This window comes from Schistocerca serialis, chromosome 4 (assembly GCF_023864345.2).
Source record: "Schistocerca serialis cubense isolate TAMUIC-IGC-003099 chromosome 4, iqSchSeri2.2, whole genome shotgun sequence".
NCBI classification, from domain to species: Eukaryota; Metazoa; Arthropoda; class Insecta; order Orthoptera; family Acrididae; genus Schistocerca; species Schistocerca serialis.
Genome location: NC_064641.1, coordinates 260,184,406 through 260,204,477, shown reverse-complemented (window position 1 = coordinate 260,204,477; position 20,072 = coordinate 260,184,406). Strand labels below are relative to the sequence as shown.

Here is a 20,072-nt window from a genome sequence, read left to right as displayed (position 1 = left end):
TTTCTAATAACTTTTTCCTAAGACTTTTAATGAACGGTTAAAACACACATTTTTAACAATGCTGGTACGACGGATCGAAGTATACGTCCGTACGCTACCACTTCCCGAAACAAAAGGGTGAAGATAAATGAATTAATAAATTGAAGAGCGTATTTCTAACTCAGTTTCGTACAGATATTTAACGATGGATCAAAACACTATGCTTGCACAAAACAACTCCTTAGTTTACTTTCGTCGGTGCCTTTGGTTTACAGCTCATTCAGTTTACATATAGTTTATATGTAAGAAAAGAAAGAAAAATAATACGATTCAATACATCTTCCGCCTAGAATTTCACTGACTGGAGTAGAATTGTCTCCGGACACGCTTCGAAGTGAACCCCGATGAACAGCGAATGCATGTTTGGAGACGCCCCAGACAGAGGTGCAATCTCACGCCTAACAGTCTGACAACGAGAAGTGATGGTCGATGCTGCTGTTTCTTTTCATAGGAGGACCACTTTTGTTGTCTTGACTTGCTAAATTTGTGAAGCTCTTTCTCTTGAATAAATCATCCATTTTTTCTGAAATTGTAATCATTTGTTTGTCTGTACACCCACAAACCACTGTCACCTGCTTGGCAGAGGGTAGGTCCCATAGTACCACATATTAAGGTTTCTTCCCTTTCCATTCACCAATGGAGCATAGGAAGAATGATTTCGTAAACGCTACAATGGACGCTGTAATTAATTTGATCTCGTCTTCGCGAGCCATACGCAGCGATAAGCAGAGGATCTAGATTGCTCACTGATAATACTATTCTGGAAACTTTGTTAGTAGGCTCCCGTGGGATGGTTGACACTTATCGTCCAAGTATTACCAGTTAATGGTTTTTCAACATCGCTGTGACACTATGCCGCATGTGAAACAAACCTGAGACCATTCGATTTGCTCATCTTTGTGTACATCCAATATCAACTTTTAATCCTATTTTGGTATGGGTCCAAACTCTTGAACAATATTCTAGGATGGGTCTCACGAGTGTTTTGTAAGCAATGTCCCTCGTATACTTTCCTACGATCAGCAAGTAGAAGTGCTTTATCGTTATTCAGAAGACGCACAAGTCTCTTTTCCGTCCTCAAAAAAAGTGTGTACATATTCTATGAACTTTAGATAATATATTGTCTGCGTGGGGAGAAATATCTTCTGGAGCTATGTTCAGATATTCTCAGATGGTGTTTCTAAAAGGTCCTAATGTTGATGTCAGCCCATCTTCCCCTACGGTGTCTGGTTTTGAAAAGAACGTAACATTTCAGAATGCGCTCACGAATGGTGCCTAAGACGCCACTGCATTTTAAAACGAAGGTATCCCTCAGAGCGTGCCAGTAATATATACTGAGAACATTTGTCTGCTCGTTTTGACGTCGGTTGCGTGAACAATGGATATCTACATCGTTCTATTAGCAGCATTACATTCTCTTCTGACCACTCCAGGGAGCTTGTGGAATCCATCAGATTCACAGCACAAAATTCAGAACAAAAACATACGTGGCAGAAAATTGCCGAAGCGCTCCTTGTTCCAAAGACGATAAATCGATTACTTCTTTAGTCAGGCAGGAATTTGGTGGAGAGGCACGAGCTGTTCCATTTCTTTCCCTTAAAAAGGGACGGCACAATAAATTTCATTAAAAAGTAAACGATATGGCGGTCTATTATGCTAACTAATGTAAAATTAAAAATGTACGAAGGAACTGATCATTACCGTAGCTTATCTTCAAAGTCACTGTAATAACATTACGCATGAGCCACTGTTGTAGTAGGATGCAATAACCAAATAAATAACAATCATTTTTCCCTTGATTGCGGTGTCTACCCTCCAACAAACTATATTTTATGTAGCAGTTTTTATCAGATAGCTTATGCACAGGTCGCATTTAATTTTGAGTTACATGAATCATACCTTAGTAAGATTACCTTCTTTGTACATATTTTAATCAAATCCCCAAGTGCTTCGCAATGTCATTGTCGTCATCAGGAAGTATCTGAGATACTTCCGTTACTGAAATGCAAAACAATTACTACACGTAATTGCCTCCAGTTTTGCAAAACAAAGTGAATGCTAGCCTTTCTTCGCGTTATGTTGCTTGTCCGTAAGCAGTGTTATGGTTTTAAATTTCACCCTCAATTGCAGTGAGTGAGAAATCAGTGTAAAACGTCAACCGACAGACGTGCAAAGTTTTGGAATAACGCTAAGGAAGATTGAAGCTACAATTCAATGATAAGCGTTTCATACTTTGTAAAAATTCAGAAACTTTCTCTTGATCCTTTTTTATTTTGCTACGCCATTTGTTAACTTAAAACGGTGAACTATGAAAAATAATCCTATCAGAATCTCGCAGTTTTGTACCGTAGCTATAGCTAATGTTGTGTAGAGTAAATGCATTTCTGGGAGCATGTATACTAATTATTCAGTAAAATTAGTGCTATATATTTGTGGCCACGATATTTATGTTGTTTCTCTGATTTTCTTGTTACTGCTTTTTGCGTGTAAGTAAAGGAACAGTACCAGTGATTTGGAAGTGGACAGCAAATTTATGTTTTTGCCTCAGAATCCCACGTATGAAATTAATCACTGTTAACTAACACACTGAAGTTAATTCGTGTAACATGACGAGATGAAGTCAGCACTTGAACTACCAATATATATGCACAATTTTGTGATAAAACCGCTTAGATTGATTATTACGACGCTTCGCTACTCCCATTATCAGACATCAGGAAGGTTACAGCTAACATCAGAAGGTTCTGTCGGTACTGAGAACTGTCTGATCCAGTTTTTAGTATTGATGTAGAACCTGCTTTCATAAGTTTTAAACTTCTTAATATTGACGAGGTAGTTGCTGAAACGTCGTAAAAAATAAAAAAAATTAGTAAGTGATCTAGACTATTTTATTCATAAAATATTCACGGACTCCTGCAGGAAGTTCATTTTCTTGATCAATAAGATAGGCAGAAAATGAAGTACTTGCTTTATTTTGGAATGTCTGCTATGAAGGACAGAATTTTTTTGCACTTGGAATACTTTCTCAGTGCTTAATTTGTTGTATATGTACAGCCTTATTTATTAAGAGATGTGTGTGTGACACACACACACACACACACACACACACACACACACACACACACACCTTTTTTGCTTCTAGCTTGAAATGAGTTTCTTAAATTCCTAGGTCAAGGGAATATCTGTTACGCTACATGTGTAAATAAATACGTAATGTTTACATGAACATCGTTTGTTTCATTTTACCATTATGCGTTTTCGAAAGGCACCAGTAAATGACGTCGTTTCCAGCTCCAGTGAATTAATGGTATTAATAAGTTCTGGCAGTAGCTAGAAACCGTAACAGGTACGAACTTCCCCTCACAGCTTACGGCTTCTCTGATTACAATATACTCTTTCCGTCAAACGTTGCTTGAAGAGGTTTAGCAGCTCAAAAAAAACTTCTCTCTTCCATACTTTAAGAATTTCGGAAATAGTCATATCCTGACTCCTTCAATAATAAAACATGGTCGAATTTCTGCCTTAGAAGAAGCCATTTTTCTGCCCAAATTCTTTCATTTTTTTCTGGGTTTGTCAGTTCTGTAATAGTAAAGGTAAATCCCAGATTTTGCGTCATTGCTATATCAAGCGGCTTACCACCACCTCATTGAGCATAAAGTCAACAGCACGATATAGCCATGCACTTTTCCGCCAGCGTAGGAATCGGTGAAGGCGGTTGACATCGAGCCGGTACATAATCGTTTCCAAACTATTGCCTTTCTTGGCTAGGAAGCAATATAGAACGTCATAGCGATGTAACATTGTAGTAGACATCGTGAATGCAGTGATGATGCGAATGTGCTGCTACCCAGCGAAGAACAGGCGAGGTTCCCAGCATCCTACGAGAAAAGTACTGTACCAAGTTGTGTTGTGCGCTTTGTTGTTGTTACAGCGTACATTGAGAAAAATCAAAGTGTGTTGTCTGTTGCAGGACGAACGCGGCCGTGTGATGCGGCGTACTATAATGCGTTACGTGTGCTTGTGCCTGACGATGGTGTTCAGCATGATCAGCCCACGGGTCAAGAAGCGCTTCCCCACACTGCAGAACTTCGTGGAGGCGGGCCTGCTGAACGAGAACGAGAAGGCCATCATGAGCGATCTCAACGAGAAGTTCCCGCGCCACTCGAAGCACTGGCTGCCCATCGTGTGGGCGGCGAGCATCGTGACCCGTGCGCGCAAAGAGGGCCGCATCCGGGATGACTTCGCTGTCAAGACCATCATCGACGAGCTGAACAAGTTCCGTGGGCAGTGCGGCCTGCTGCTCAGCTACGACTCCATCAGCATCCCCCTTGTCTACACGCAGGTATGCAGCAGCTATAACTGCACTCACTCTCACCGACCGGCACATGCTTCGTAACACTTTTCGTTCTATTCACATGTTAAACTAGGGAGAAATCTCTTCTGCAAAGCGGTCTACTTTCTATTACCTGTTGTCTCGTTTATGAGAGTGGTCTGAAAAACTCTCAGCCTTACAGTGAGTATGAAAATTTGTTTACAAAAACCTTTTACTTTATGGCATAATCTCCTTTAACATAAGTTCACTTCATCTGACGGTGTTCCACTCACATTATTCCATCTCTACTGTATTCCTGGGGGAGGGCTCAAAATACTCAGCTACAACTGCAATCACTTCTCGGCTAGACGAAAGACGCTGACGTGCGAGAAGCGCATTTTGTTTTGGGGAAAGTTGGAAGTGTAAGGGAGCCAGAACTACGAAACATCTGATTTTCAGACATTTCGTAGCTCAGATTCCGCTTTCGTGGGAGGTGCATTTCTTCCGCACACCAAGTCTCTTCTCTATTTTATTCAGTCAAGATCCCTTAGAATATTTCAATGATACTCCTGAGCTATTTTTTTATGTTTTTGAAGCTAGTCGATTGACAGAAATCTTTCCAGATCCCAAATCACTAATGTTGTGATGTTGTGGAGTGGTGACTTCAAGTACCATCCATTTTCAGACAGGAGGCAAAAAATGCTTTTCTATTTACAAAAATGCGTGAAGCACTGTTCAGAAATGTCGTGTGAATCCGCTGTGAGCAAGCACAGTACCAATCTTGTAGAAGCTTTGTCATGTGGAATTCTACTGCAGATCGTAGAAGATTTGCTTTCTTTAAATCCCTACAAACTCACATCTCTGAACCCTGATTTTCAAAGATAACATTATACTCTGCTTCTTAGATTTCTGATGGGGCTGCACTTGCAAGGCCTCATTTCAGTTCAGCAGCCCATTTCCTTATGGTAGAAATAGAGAGAAAAGAGTCAATACATATTTGTGAGCACCAAAATAATACGATGGGCACTGAGTGTTCTGATGATGATGATGATGATGATGATGATGATGATGATGAGGTCCCATACTCAGAGGAGCGTAGGGGACGATGCGGGAGACCCGCACCGCTGTACTGGGCAAGGTCCTAGTGGAGGTGGTTTGCCATTGCCTTCCTGCGACTGTGATGGGGATGGATGATGGATGATGATGATGGATGATGATGATGGATGATGATGATGGATGATGATGATGGATGATGATGATGATGATGATGATGATGATGATGATGATGATGATGAAGACGATACAACACCACCCATTCATCATTTATCACGAGGCAGGAATAATCCCTGACCCTGCTGGGAATCGAACCGGGACTCCGTGCGCGGGAAGCGAGAACACTACCATAAGACCACAAGCTGCGGACGAGTGTTCTGTAACAGACAACTGTATCACAGCGTGATATCCGATTTTCACCCTTTCCGAGAATTCACACGCAGTGTGAGAATTTACACTGCATACAGCAAAGTACTGGATGGAATGACGTAATTTCATACAGAGCTATTGTAATCAAACAATAGAAAGTCCAGAATAGAATAACAAGAACATGGAAGGATTGCTACTCATCACATGGAGGTGGTATTGACTTGCAAATAGGCAAAAAAACAAAAAAGGTTACCGGAAATTCAACTGTCAATCAGTGACTTTCACGAGAAATAGAAACTCTCACACATTCACACAAGCAAAACTCGCACAAAAATGACCATTGTCATCTTTGGCCATTAAGGGCAGACAGTGTCTGTATCAACAGAAATCTAAATGGGATGGGCAGTGGGAATACGGAAGAGGTGTGGGTTGGGAAAGGAAAGGGTAGCGCTAGCCTGGTAGAATTGGGGCAATACGCTAGTGATAACTGTGGAAGCATGCAGGGATGTGGTTGGGGAAGGGATAGGGCCACCGCCTCTGATCTCGGCCCCCCCCCCCCCCCGCCTCTGATCTCGGCCCCCCCCCCCCCCCGCCTCTGATCTCGGGTCCCCCCCCCCCCCCCCGCCTCTGATCTCGGCACCCCCCCGCCTCTGATCTCGGCCCCCCCCACCGCCTCTGATCTCGGCCCCCCTGCCTCTGAATCTCGGCCCCCCCCGCCTCTGACCTCGCCCTCGCTCCCCCCCTCGCCACTCGTGTAAATTTTGCATTCATAAATTCATGTTTATCGCTACAAAACTTTTACTTTGTTGTGGAGTGTGTGCAGAAAAAAAACATCATCTTACATGGATGATTGAAATAGTGGTGCAAGTACTTCCATTGCCACCAAATCATTTTAATTCCTGTTGTAAATAGCGATTGGAAAATCTGTTCTTTTCAGAGATTGGATCAGAACTGGTTACTAACTGTAATGAACTAGCTCTTTCTCATGACTCAGCATTCACCATTCACTCACAAAAATAAGTAAATGGAAGGTACATTGCCTTTTCAATTCAGGACACTAAACTTGTATTTTTATCTGATTTGGTCCTATTTTGAGAGAACGTATAAAGAGGGGTAATAATTTAGTGTTATGTCCCTAGTAATTTTCAGATACAAAAGTTTTAAATTTTGTCTGTGGTGAAAATTATAAATTCTACAACAAAATCTCAAATATTCTTTATTAAGTAAAAAAAAAATTTAAGAATGAAGACTGATTTTTGTTATTTTTTAATACTGCTATTGGAAAAAAAGTACAAAATTTATGACAACTGTAACTGAAGTGTATCTGCAGTAGTTACCTACAATCAGTATTGTTATGTATGTTCCCACAAAGGAAAAATTAATCCGTATTGTCATTTATAAATAAAATTTGACCCATTTTAGTCAATGTGAGTCTCTTTCTCTTCTTAGTGAACATTTATCCTGCTTTTGAAAATACTCGCTCACAGGCTGCTGATGTTGCTGTGATACATAATATTTTTGGAACCAACTGACACACAGCTACAGCCATTTTCTTGTTTGTTGGAGATAACCCTAAACCATTCAAATAACCCTTTAAGCAAATTATCAACCAATGACTATTTGTTGAGGATATTCTTTATTTTTGTCTTTGAGAGATTTTAGTTGCAAATTCCTTTAATCTTGGCAAGATTTCCATTTTTGAAAGTGAGACTGTTTTCTCTGAGGATACTTCTTTGGTTACCTCATCAAAAACTTGCAAAACCTGTAAAGCCTGTTCATTATCTCCCTGTCTGTTCCTTTTAAGTTTAAGGTGATTCATTTTCCACCTAAAATGGGGAGGCAAGAAATAATGGGATCTCCATTGAAAGTAAATGTTTGCAACATTTCATAAGTAGAGTTCCAGCTGGTTGGGACATCTTGTTTTAGTTTCTGTCAGTCCTCTTTCAAATTTTCTTGCATTTCACCAAGTTTACTAAAAGCAAAGGGTCTCTCCATAAGAAACGTAACAACTCATTTGACCTTGTTAATGGTTTTCTGTAAGGACTTCTGAATTGCGTGTCACGCAGTGAGGTTTAAAGAATGTGCAAAGCATGAGATATGTGGAGGTTTCAGAAAGATGTCAGTTCATTTCATATTTGACACATTTTCTGTTATTATGAAAATGATTTTAAAATTGATATTGTATTTTGGATAACAGACTTTGCCCAGTTTGATATGTTTTCTGCAGCGTGTCTGTCTTCAAATTGTGAGAATTCTAAAAGGCATTACTTACGTTCATTCTCCACAGCTGTGAAATGTGTAGTGAGTACGTAATAACTCATGATGCAAACTGGGCATTAAAGAGGTTGACAACATTTTCGACGTGGTTAATTATAATTTGGGCAAAGCATGTACCAAATTCTGCCTCTTCAACCATAGAGGAAAGAATGGTATTCTCTGCAAATAATTTTTAAAAGTTGCATATCTAATGCCCTTCATTTAATGTGAGTGGATTTATAATATTAAAAAAATTACTTATTGGTTGTTGTAAATGAAAAGTAGTTGAGGGTGTGGGCACCACAAAAGGAAATAAATCAGGACCTGGTCCACAATATGACGTCACTGATGGACTGGATACAGCTTGAGGCTCCATTCGCCTTTCTGGGAGGATAACCTGAAGTGGAAGCAGATATCAGTGAGGACAGTTTACGAGAAATAATTTCTCAAATTCCTGCATAGATTGATGATCGATTTTGATCGTTTTCCTGATGCACGTCATTCCAAAGATACTATAGTATGCTTAAATTCCATAAAAGTCTCTTCAGGTTCAGTGATGAGCCAGACACCATGACAATTATCTGCTGGCAGCAGTGGCATTTTCGTTTTTCTTCCACTGTGGTAAAATGTTACTGAACATCGCTCGTAATTCTTCTAGGCGAATGCAATGTGGATGGCATATTGTTGTGCAGCACTGAAAGGTAAATTGATAAAATTAAAGTATTTACTATTATTATAGCCACTTTGAATTGTAAGATCTTAAAGCGAGAACAAATATATGTGCAGCACATTCTGTAGTCTGAAGTTATAGAGCAGGATGTAGAATGTTGCAATCTGTGAAGTCTAGACCCACAATCAAGAAGTTTTTATCATATACGAAAACGTCTGAAACAGTCATGGTCATTAAGAAACTTGCGAAGACTAGCCTGATAATATGCGATGATTTCACCGCCGGAAGATAAAAATTTTGATAATGTGATATCCGAATTTGGGCTACATAACGTGTAAACAAGATGGCTGAATAATGGTGTACATGAAGACTGAAAAAAAAAGCAGTGCGGATGAACTCTAAAGCCTGTGCTTAAGGAGCTACAAACGTGTCTATTCATGCAGCCACATGTTATGCCAGTTTGTCTATTGTTACTGTAGAACGCAATTGGCCATGTCTTTCTTCTAATGAAAGTGGTAACCTGTCTCAAGCCAAGCCTACTCTCCAGTTCCCTAAATAGAGACTCCTCTGTCTGAAGACGCCACAGCAGTAATAGATGGAGTAGCGGCATACCAACGCCTTGATTTATCCCTAACTGTGCTGCTCACATCCGTTAGAAATGAAGACAAACAAGTGAAATATATGTTTGGAAATATCAAATCTCTTAAGAAAATTTTCCTAATATGCCTCTTCTACAGACCTCCAAAAGTAGGCGGGATGGCCTGCTTCAAAACTGACATTTCAAAATTCAATTTAACTGAGCTAAGTAACATATTAAGCTATCTGTGTAACCAGTCATTTATCAGTGGAATATTTCCTGAATGGCCGAAATATACTGAAGTTAAGCCACTGTTTAAGAAGGAAGATAAAGAAATAGCATCAAATTTCCGTCCAGTTTCACTGTTGCCAGCATTCTCAAAAATTTTCGAAAAAGTAATGTACAGTCGGCTTTATAACAATCTTATCTCAAATAACATACTGTCAAAGTCACAGTTTGGATTTCTAAAAGGTTCTGACATAGAGAAGGCTATCTACACTTACAGTGAAAATGTGCTTAATTCATTAGACAAGAAATTGCATGCAGCTGGTATATTTTGTGATCTGTCAAAGGCATTTGACTGTGTAAATCACAATATCCTTTTAAGTAAATTAGAGTATTATAGTGTAACAGGAAATGCTGCAAAATGGTTCAAATCTTATATCTCTGGCAGGAAACAAAGGGTGTTATTACGAAAGAGACATGTATCAAGCTGTCAGGCATCATCCAACTGGGAACTAATTACATGTGGGGTCCCACAAGGTTCCATTTTGGAGCCCATACTTTCTCTTGTGTGTATCAATGACCTTTCATCAGTAACATTACCAGATGCCAAGTTTGTTTTGTTTGCCGATGATACAAACATTGCAATAAATAGCAAATCAAGTGTAGTCTTAGAAAGATCAGCTAATAAAATGTTTGTGGACATTAATCACTGGTTCCTAGCCAATTCTTTGTCACTAAACTTTGAAAAAACACACTACATGCAGTTCAGAACTTGTAAGGGGTGTTCCACGAGTATATGTCTAACACACGATGACAAGAAGATAGAAGAAGTGGACAGTGTTAAATTCTTAGGATTACAGCTTGATAATAAATTCAACTGGGAGGAGCAAACCACAGAACTGCTAAAGCGTCTTAACAAATCTCTGTTTGCAATGCGAATTTTGTCAGACATAGGGGAAATCAAAATGAAAAAGCTGGCATACTATGCTTACTTTCATTCCATAATGTCATACGGGATTATTTTTTGGGGTGATTCATCAAGCCAAGCTAAAGTTTTCCAGGCACAAAAACGTGCAGTAAGAGTTATATGTGGTGTGAACTCCAGAACATCCTGCAGAAGCCTGTTTAGGGAACTAGGGATACTAACTACTGCTTCCAAATATATTTATTCCTTAATGAAATTTGTCATTAAAAATCTATCACTTTTTCAAACCAACGGCGCAATTCATGGAATCAATACTAGAAATAAGAATAATCTTCACAAGGATTTAAAGTCACTTAGTCTTGTACAAAAAGGTGTACATTATTCAGAAACACACATTTTCAATAACTTGCCAGCAGCCATAAAAAGCTTAACAACCAATGAAATTCAGTTTAAGAGAAGCCAAAAGGATTTATTGGTGGCCAACTCCTTCTACTCCATTGATGAATTTCTCAGTAAAACCAACTGTGTGTGTGTGTGTGTGTGTGTGTGTGTCTATATATATATATAAAGATGATGTGACTTACCAAATGAAAGTGCTGGCAGGTCGACAGACACACAAACATACACACAAAATTCAAGCTCTGTTGCCTCATCAGGAAAGAAGGAAGGAGAGGGAAAGACGAAAGGATATCTTTAAATATGTCTGCTTGTGTCTGTATATATATATGTGTGTGTGTGTGTGTGTGTGTGTGTGTGTGTGTGTGTGTGTGTGTGTGTGTGTGTGTGTGTGTGTGTGTGTAAGTCTTTCCACTCCCGGGATTGGAATGACTCCTTACCCTCTCCCTTAAAACCCACTTCCTTTCGTCTTCCCCTCTCCTTCCTTCTTTCCTGATGAGGCAACAGTTTGTTGCGAAAGCTTGAATTTTGTGTGTATGTTTGTGTTTGTTTGTGTGTCTGTCGACCTGCCAGCACTTTCATTTGGTAAGTCACATCATCTTTGTTTTTAGATATATTTTTCCTAAGTGGAATGTTTCCCTCTATTTTTTATGTATATATATATATATATATATATATATATGTACAAAGAAGATGTGACTTACCAAATGAAAGTGCTGGCACGTCGATAGACACACAAAATTCTAGCTTTCGCAACCAACGGTTGCTTCGTCAGGAAAGAGGGAAGGAGAGGGAAAGACGAAAGGATGTGGGTTTTAATGGAGAGGGTAAGGAGTCTTTCCAATCCCGGGAGCGGAAAGACCTACCTTAGGGGGAAAAAGTGATGGGTATACACTCGCGTGCGCGCGCGCGCACACACACACACACACACACACACACACACACACACACACACACATACAGACATAAGCAGACATATTCAAAGGCAAAGAGTTTGGGCAGAGATGTCAGTCGAGGTGGAAGTGCAGAGGCAAAGATGTTGTTGAATGACAGGTGAGGTATGAGTGGCGGCAACTTGAAATTAGCAGAGATTGAGGCCTGGTGGATAACGGGAAGAGAGGATATATTGAAGAGCAAGTTTCCATATCCGGAGTTCGGATAGGTTGGTGTTAGTGGGAAGTATCCAGATAACCTGGACGGTGTAACACTGTGCCAAGATGTGCTGGCCGTGCACCAAGGCATGTTTAGCCACAGGGTGATCCTCATTACCAACAAACACTGTCTGCCTGTGTCCATTCATGCGAATGGACAGTTTGTTGCTGGTCATTCCCACATAGAATGCGTCACAGTGTAGGCAGGTCAGCTGGTAAATCACGTGGGTGCTGTCACATGTGGCTCTGCCTTTGATCATGTACACCTTCCGGGTTACAGGACTGGAGTAGGTGGTGGTGGGAGGGTGCATGGGACAGGTTTTACACCGGGGGTGGTTACAAGGGTAGGAGCCAGAGGGTAGGGAAGGTGGTTTGGGGATTTCATAGGGATGAACTAAGAGGTTACGAAGGTTAGGTGGACAGCGGAAAGACACTCTTGGTGGAGTGGGGAGGATTTTGTGAAGGATGGATCTCATTTCAGGGCAGGATTTGAGGAAGTCGTATCCCTGCTGGAGAGCCACATTCAGAGTCTGATCCAGACCCGGAAAGTATCCTGTCACAAGTGGGGCACTTTTGTGGTTCTTCTGTGGGAGGTTCTGGGTTTGAGAGGATGAGGAAGTGGCTCTGGTTATTTGCTTTTGTACCAGGTTGGGAGGGTAGTTGCGGGATGCGAAAGCTGTTGTCAGGTTGTTGGTGTAATGGTTCAGGGATTCTGGATTGGAGCAGATTCGTTTGCCACGAAGACCTAGGCTGTAGGGAAGGGACCGTTTGATGGGGAATGGGTGGCAGCTGTCATAATGGAGGTACTGTTGCTTGTTGGTGGGTTTGATGTGGATGGATGTGTGAAGCTGGCCATTGGACAGGTGGAGGTCAACGTCAAAGAAAGTGGCATGGGATTTGGAGTAGGACCAGGTGAATCTGATGGAACCAAAGGAGTTGAGGTTGGAGACGAAATTCTGGAGTTCTTATTCACTGTTAGTCCAGATCATGAAGATGTCATCAATAAATCTGTACCAAACTTTGGGTTAGCAGGCCTGGGTAACCAAGAAGGCTTCCTCTAAGCGACCCATGTATAGGTTGGCGTACGAGGGGGCCATCCTGGTACCCATGGCTGTTCCATTTAATTGTTGGTATGTCTGGCCTTCAAAAGTGAAGAAGTTGTGGGTCAGGATGAAGCTGGCTAAGGTAATGAGGAAAGAGTTTTTAGGTAGGGTGGCAGGTGATCGGCGTGAAAGGAAGTGCTCCATCGCAGCGAGACCCTGGACGTGCGGGATATTGGTGTATAAGGAAGTGGCATCAATGGTTACAAGGATGGTTTCCGGGGGTAACAGATTGGGTAAGGATTCCAGGCGTTCGAGAAAGTGGTTGGTGTCTTTGATGAAGGATTGGAGACTGCATGTTCTGGGTTGAAGGTTTTGATCTACATAGGAAGAGATACGTTCTGTGGGGGCTTGGTAACCAGCTACAGTGGGGCGGCCGGGATGATTGGGTTTGTGAATTTTAGGTAGAAGGTAGGGGTGCGGGGTGTCGGTGGGGTCAGGAGGTTGATGGAGTCAGGTGAAAGGTTTTGTAGGGGGCCTGAGGTTGTGAGGATTCCTTGAAGCTCCGCCTGGACATCAGGAATGGGCTTACCTTGGCAAACTTTGTATGTGGTGCTGTCTGAAAGCTGACGCAGTCCCTCAGCCACATACTCCCGATGATCAAGTACCCCCGTCGTGGAACCCTTGTCCGCCGGAAGAACGACGATGGATCGGTCAGCCTTCAGATCACAGATAGCCTGGGCTTCAGCAGTGGTGATGTTGGGAGTAGGATTAAGGTTTTTTAAGAAGGATTGAGAGGCAAGGCTGGAAGTCAGAAACTCCTGGAAGCTTTGGAGACGGTGATTTTGAGGAAGAGGAGAGGGCACACACTCGCGCGCGCGCGCACACACACACACACACACACACACGCACACGCACACGCACACGCACACACTCGCGCGCGCGCGTGCGCGCGCGCGCGCACACACACACACACACACACACACACACACACACACACACACACACACACAGACATATTCAAAGGCCGTCGTTTTTTCCCCCTAGGGTGGGTCTTTCCGCTCCCGGGATTGGAGTGACTCCTTGCCCTCTCCCTTAGGACCCACATCCTTTCGTCTTTCCCTCTCCTTCCCTCTTTCCATTGGTTGCGAAAGCTGGAATTTTGTGTGTTTGTGTATCTATCGACCTGCCAGTGCTTTCTTTTGGAGAGTCACATCATCTTTGTTTATATATAATTAATAATTAATTAATTAATTAATAATTAATTAATAATTAATTATATTAATTATTAATTAATAATAATTAATAATAATAATTAATAATAAATAATAAATAAATATAATTTATATATTTGTTTATATATAAGTACAATATAACTTTTGTGCAATTTCAGTGCAGTAATGTGTTCATTGTAAATAAGTATTATAGTAGTTTTGTTACATGTTTATTACCTTATAAATAAAAAAAACCATTTTTATTTTAAATTCAGTGCATTAATATTTGTAAAATGACTTTCATGTAGTGTTCATTAAAAAACGACGATCATTCCACTTGGGACCTGTGGAATGGTACATTAGCTTATTTGTTTTAGTTGTAAATATTTGTCATGTATTGTTGCTTTTCTGACATGTTCCACATGCTGGAGGACCTCCTCACTACGGATCAATTGGAATGAAAGTAAATCTAATCTAATCTTGGGAGCATACAAATAATGCTAGGAACACTAACATAAATATTCTACCCCTTCACTGTGAAATTCAAGTGTTTAGTTTCTTCTTCAAATGTAACAGTATTTCAGCTTGCACCTACCCATAATGCAGCCTATGATCTGGCCCCCGTACATATATTTGCCACAAAATCCATGAGCAAAGAAATTTGTACCTGGAATATAAGCTCATATTATCATTTCCATGAACTACTCTCTAAAGTATTCAAGGAATAAACTGCGCCAAAATATAGAGACTTGGGTATATCAGTGTAACTGAACTGGCAGTGGAGGCACAAGAGAACTTCCATACCATTCCTAGAGAAAAGAGAAACTCCATGGAATCTGGGAGAAATGATAACTAAGACATGCCAATACATTAACCTAAAACGAAGAACAGATGTGCTATAGAAAAGCTTGTGTGATATAGAGAAGAGTAGGCAAAGTAGAAACTGTAGCTGATACTATTGTCCCAAACAAGGAATTGAATCAGTACTTGACTTTAACAATAACATTCATTGAACAGTAAAGAAAACAAAGACATACTGATTATTTCACAGAGGCAAATGGTCTTAGTTGCAAAAAATTCTTTATTGAACTGACAATACTGTTGCAAAATTCTTTAGCTCAGCATTTACTATACAGGACAGAGTCACAGTCCAAATGATCAAGCATATTGTTTACCCATTCCTGCTCATAATAACTACTGCTCCTTAGACCTTAAAGCACTTGCTTAGACAACACAGCAGAAATACTCGTTCCCATCAAAAAGAAGCACTAGAGATCAGATTTTTGATTTGAGTAGCTGGGTACAATGTCTGACAGAGTGAATGTAGACATCAGAAAAGAACTGAGAGTGAAAAACTTAAATGAGCAAATTAAAGAATACAGAAACAACTTGAAGGATTATGTCACAAGAATGGAGGATGACAGGCTATCAAAATTGGTGATAATTATTACCTAGTGGGCAGAAGACATTTAGGAAGACCGAGAAAGATCAACAGTTTCAACGAAGAGGGCATAACAGACAATTCCTAATACATGCAGAGGAGGAGGAGGAGAAGAAGAAGAGATACCATATTAAAAATATTACGATTTTTTTTAAGAAATTGAGTTTTGTAATTACATACAAAACTCTAGTCTGATGTAAGAGGACTCCTGAAGGCTTTAATCTGTTCAGGTTAAGTGAATAAGTAAAAAATTAAATGTAATGTACAGGTTGTCACAGGCTGAATGGTCTGTACTCAGGGATATGGCAGGAACAGTCATTAGAAGCAAAAAGCTTGATGTGGACACATGTACTATTCTGAATGGTTTCTGAGATAGAACATATTTAATGTACATTGTTACTTATTTTTTTATTGTTCAGTACATTGTCATCATTTACAACATACGATAGTAGTGTAGACGAAAAACTTGATGTAGGACACGTGGTCTATCAAGTCGGGGAAACTACTGCAAACTGGCTTACGTACATCTCTACACGTGCATGTTGTGCAAGAATTTTCCGTATTCTCTTGCTCTTTTTCATGCAATGAGTAAGTCCTTGAGAAAAAATGAATAGGGCCTGTTTAAAGATAATTTGATGTAATTTAGTTTAATACTGTGACAAGCTCTCACTATAGTCCACAGATTTAATGTTTTTCAGGAAAAATGTACAAAAGTAAATGTGTTCCATCTCAGAAAACCATTTGGAATAGGGCATATGTCCACATTTAGTTTCTTGCTTCAAATGATTGTTCCTGTCATATCTCTGAATATCGATCATTCCTCCTGAGACGTTGATACATTGACTATCATGTATGAAAAAATAATTACATGTTGTTATACATACAGTTATATTTAGTATCCTATTCACCTAAAGTAATTAAAACCTGCGGAGCTACCAACAGAACAAAAACACAGCAACTATAAATGCGACAGACATAGGAGGCGACATACCAGTACATGTAACAAGAACATTCACACAACAAGAAAACAGAAGAGCAACAACACAAGAAGATGATGACTATAACAAATCAAATAAGGATACAAAGAATAAAGAGCTGAACTTGGATGGAGAAGTGCTCAGTCAAGAAAGCAAGTTGCAAGCTGTATCACTGTGCCAAGAGCTCAGCAAACAGAGTGACACCTAAAGTCGCCATGTGGTCTGCTCAGTGCGATCTCGTCCATGAGAGAGGGGGCAAAGCAGTGACCTACGTTGCAATCTGATCAGTAAGAGTGGTGTGGTGGCGGGGGAGGGGGGGGGGGGGGGAGCAAGGAGCTAGTGAGCCACCTTGCAATCCAATTGCAAAGGATGATAGGGAGCAGTGAGGTAGTGAGAAGGTCCTATCAGTAAGAGTGGTAGGGAGCCTGAGCTGTTGTGAGGGGAATGATGTCTGGATCGCTTATCGACACACTCCAACAAAACGTTGGATGAAGACAGCAGCTTTTATAATAGCTGGCAACACATTCTGAGTGTGATGCTAAGTCAAAGGATAAGAAGTAACAACTGACTCAAAAGTATGTAAGCGTTTATTGAGCTTCTGAAATTTGAGGTATTCTTTTGAAATCAAGAGTGGAAACGTGATGCTAGAAGTGTTTTCCACTGTAATATATTTTTCTTGAGCACTGTGCCTCTGTAGCTGCACAGTCAATGTGTCGGAATGTTAAGGGAAGGAGCTCAGTGTTTGATTCCCAATTGGTTTCGAGATTTTTTTTTTTTTCCACTCGAAGACTGAGTGTTGAGTTGCGCTTGCTTTCATGCCATCCTAATTAGTATTACTATTGAGATAGCTGAATGGGTACTGCCCAACAGCCAATAAATTGAAAACAAAGGAGCTTTCCTTATTTTCTGTTTTCATGGACAAGAAAAGCTTCATGTACTAATAATGTATGCATATCTACTTCTCCATGTGGTCTATAACACATTTTTTGTACCTGGGGGAAATGTTTATTATAGATGTGGGGTGGAGGCGGATAATTTTCTACAGCGTCGTGGCGCAGCGGTAAGCGAAGGTCGCTGGATCGAATCTCGCGCCATGCAACTTTTTTTTATTATTAGTTTTTTGTAATTCAAACATATATATATTAATGAATTGCTTATGCATGTTGGTGAAGGCGGATCGCTCATCGCTCTCCAATTGTACCGCCTCCATTTTTCCGTTTGTTTAACAGGGTGTACCAAAGCTCTCACGTCCGCACTGGTTTTCGACGATGTTAAAAGTTGCGCTAGGGACCGCATCTACCTTCTTTCGAAGTTAGCAGGCAACTACGCTGTTATGTGGCGGCTCGTTTCAGCCCATTCAACATCTGTCCTTCAAGTGTAACGAGCGAGTATTGGAGTTAATATTTCATACCGGCCACAGCAAATTTGTGTTCGTGGGATCTCTATTCTAATTCGAACGTTTGACTTACGCTATACGTATTCGTTTTGGAATATCTTTTCTACGTCTTCCGTTAACTATACGTGGTTAACATTATGAAGACAATTAATTACGTTTGTGAAATACAACTTTGTTTGCGGAAAACATAATGATGTTCGAAGTCGCCAGTTTTTCCACGACTAACGACTTTCAACACTTTCAACAACTTATTATATGCATAATTGTTGCAATTGATTGCCGGGAATATATATATATAGAGAGAGTGTGTGTGTGTGTGTGTGTGTGTGTGTGTGTGTGTGTGTGTGTGTGTGTGTACACACACACACACACACACACACACACACACACACACACACACACACAAAAAAAAAAAAAAAAAAAAAAAAAAAAAAAAAAAAAAAAAAAAAAAAAAAAAAAAAAAAAAAAAAAGGTTGCATGGCGCGAGATTCGATCCGCCAACCTTCGGATTACGAACCCGAGCGCTTACCGCTGCGCCACGATGCTGTAGAATATGATTAGTCGTAGAGAGTATTTCACAGCAACGGTTTCTTTTAACTGTCGATTTTCTCGACAACGGCTGGGAAGTGCATCTTGGTCTTGGTGCTTTGCCACATTACACCTCTGGCCATGAGCTTTTATCATGCGCAGTACTAATCGAATCTGAATTTCACAATTGGCGGCCTCCCCTTGTGAGTAGTCAACTGTATGTAACCTTTCAGTTCAATACTCACTTCTCTAGTTTCTGAATCGTGCCTGATAATATTCTATTACTAGTAGATGAATTCAGAGCAGCCAGTCAGTTGTAATGGAAGGTGGTTTTATTCAACCTTAGACCACGGTTACGATGGATTTAAACCCATATTCTTCAGAGATACAAGTAACTAAAATTTCACATGGGAAACACACTTAGTAATGATGCAATCTGACATTTGTCAAATGAAAATATGCTACCAGCATACTTCATTGTATACACTTGTGTATGCTGGCCCCCTATGATCAGGAGTTGTCAAGTAAGAATAGTTAGAATCCAGAAATTAAACCAATCAAATAAAAGGTCAGACCATATTGATACACTGTTGATAGTAGACTCAATTAAAAAGAATGAACCAGTGATGTAATTTTTAAACTTCTCTTTCCATTCCAAGTATAGCTTGAGGACACTCTAATCCCCATACATGAACAGTATGATGGTTCAGTTTGCTAAATAAATGAAAAGTTGACTTATTGGAGAAACAAATATTTTCCAAAAAATCATTTTTTTGTGTCAGTCTTGTTTAGCATATCCACAACTTATTCATGCTTAGGTTTGTCCATTGGCTTGAGCAACGTAAGCAACTGCACATTCTAAACATAAAGATGTAACCTCTTATGCAAAGCTTTCTGCACTTAATGCCAATTCCTAATTGCACTATGCACTGTCTTAATTGGACTCCTTGCAAACACTTGTCATACTTCAATCTGTTTTGGTGTCTGAAACAGGTTAGTGACCCATGTTTACACATGAAACTACCTGTTTCAGTAAATGTCGTATGCCAAACCTGAATAGTTGGTTCCCTTCCATATTGTGTATGACAGTTTTGTTGCACTTGTGTATAGGGCTTAATCTCTCTGAACTAGGCTACACACTTGTGTTGACCCTGTTTTTTTGTGAAATCTGCAGCATGTGGAAAAAAACTAACTCATCTCATGTTCAAAACCAGTTGCTATTATCTAATATAGTTTAAAGTTTATGAAGGTCTGCAGTTGTAAAGATAATTCATGGATACCCTGTATAATTATTCCAGGTGGTCACCTTGGCAGTTTACTCATACTTCATAACTTGTGTAATGGGACGTCAGTGGCTTGATATACCCGATCAGTCACATCCGTTGCACAAACATATGAATAATGTTGATCTGTACTTCCCAGTTTTCACTACATTGCAAGTAAGTGATAACTCCACTATTTATTAAAATATTTAATTATGGTTATTATTGACAGAAATTTTTT

The 20,072-nt window shown here is 40.1% G+C and overlaps 1 protein-coding gene across 2 annotated transcripts in view; it reads left to right on the top strand.

The window, feature by feature from the left end:
- LOC126473752 (bestrophin-2-like) overlaps positions 1–20,072 on the top strand; it is a 476,054-nt gene that overhangs the window by 441,398 nt on the left and 14,584 nt on the right. For both annotated transcript variants that reach the window (XM_050101007.1, XM_050101006.1), the window contains exons 4-5: positions 4,010–4,381; positions 19,868–20,008. In XM_050101007.1, the coding sequence (XP_049956964.1) occupies positions 4,010–4,381; positions 19,868–20,008 (513 nt within the window). The remainder of the gene's footprint in view (positions 1–4,009; positions 4,382–19,867; positions 20,009–20,072) is intronic.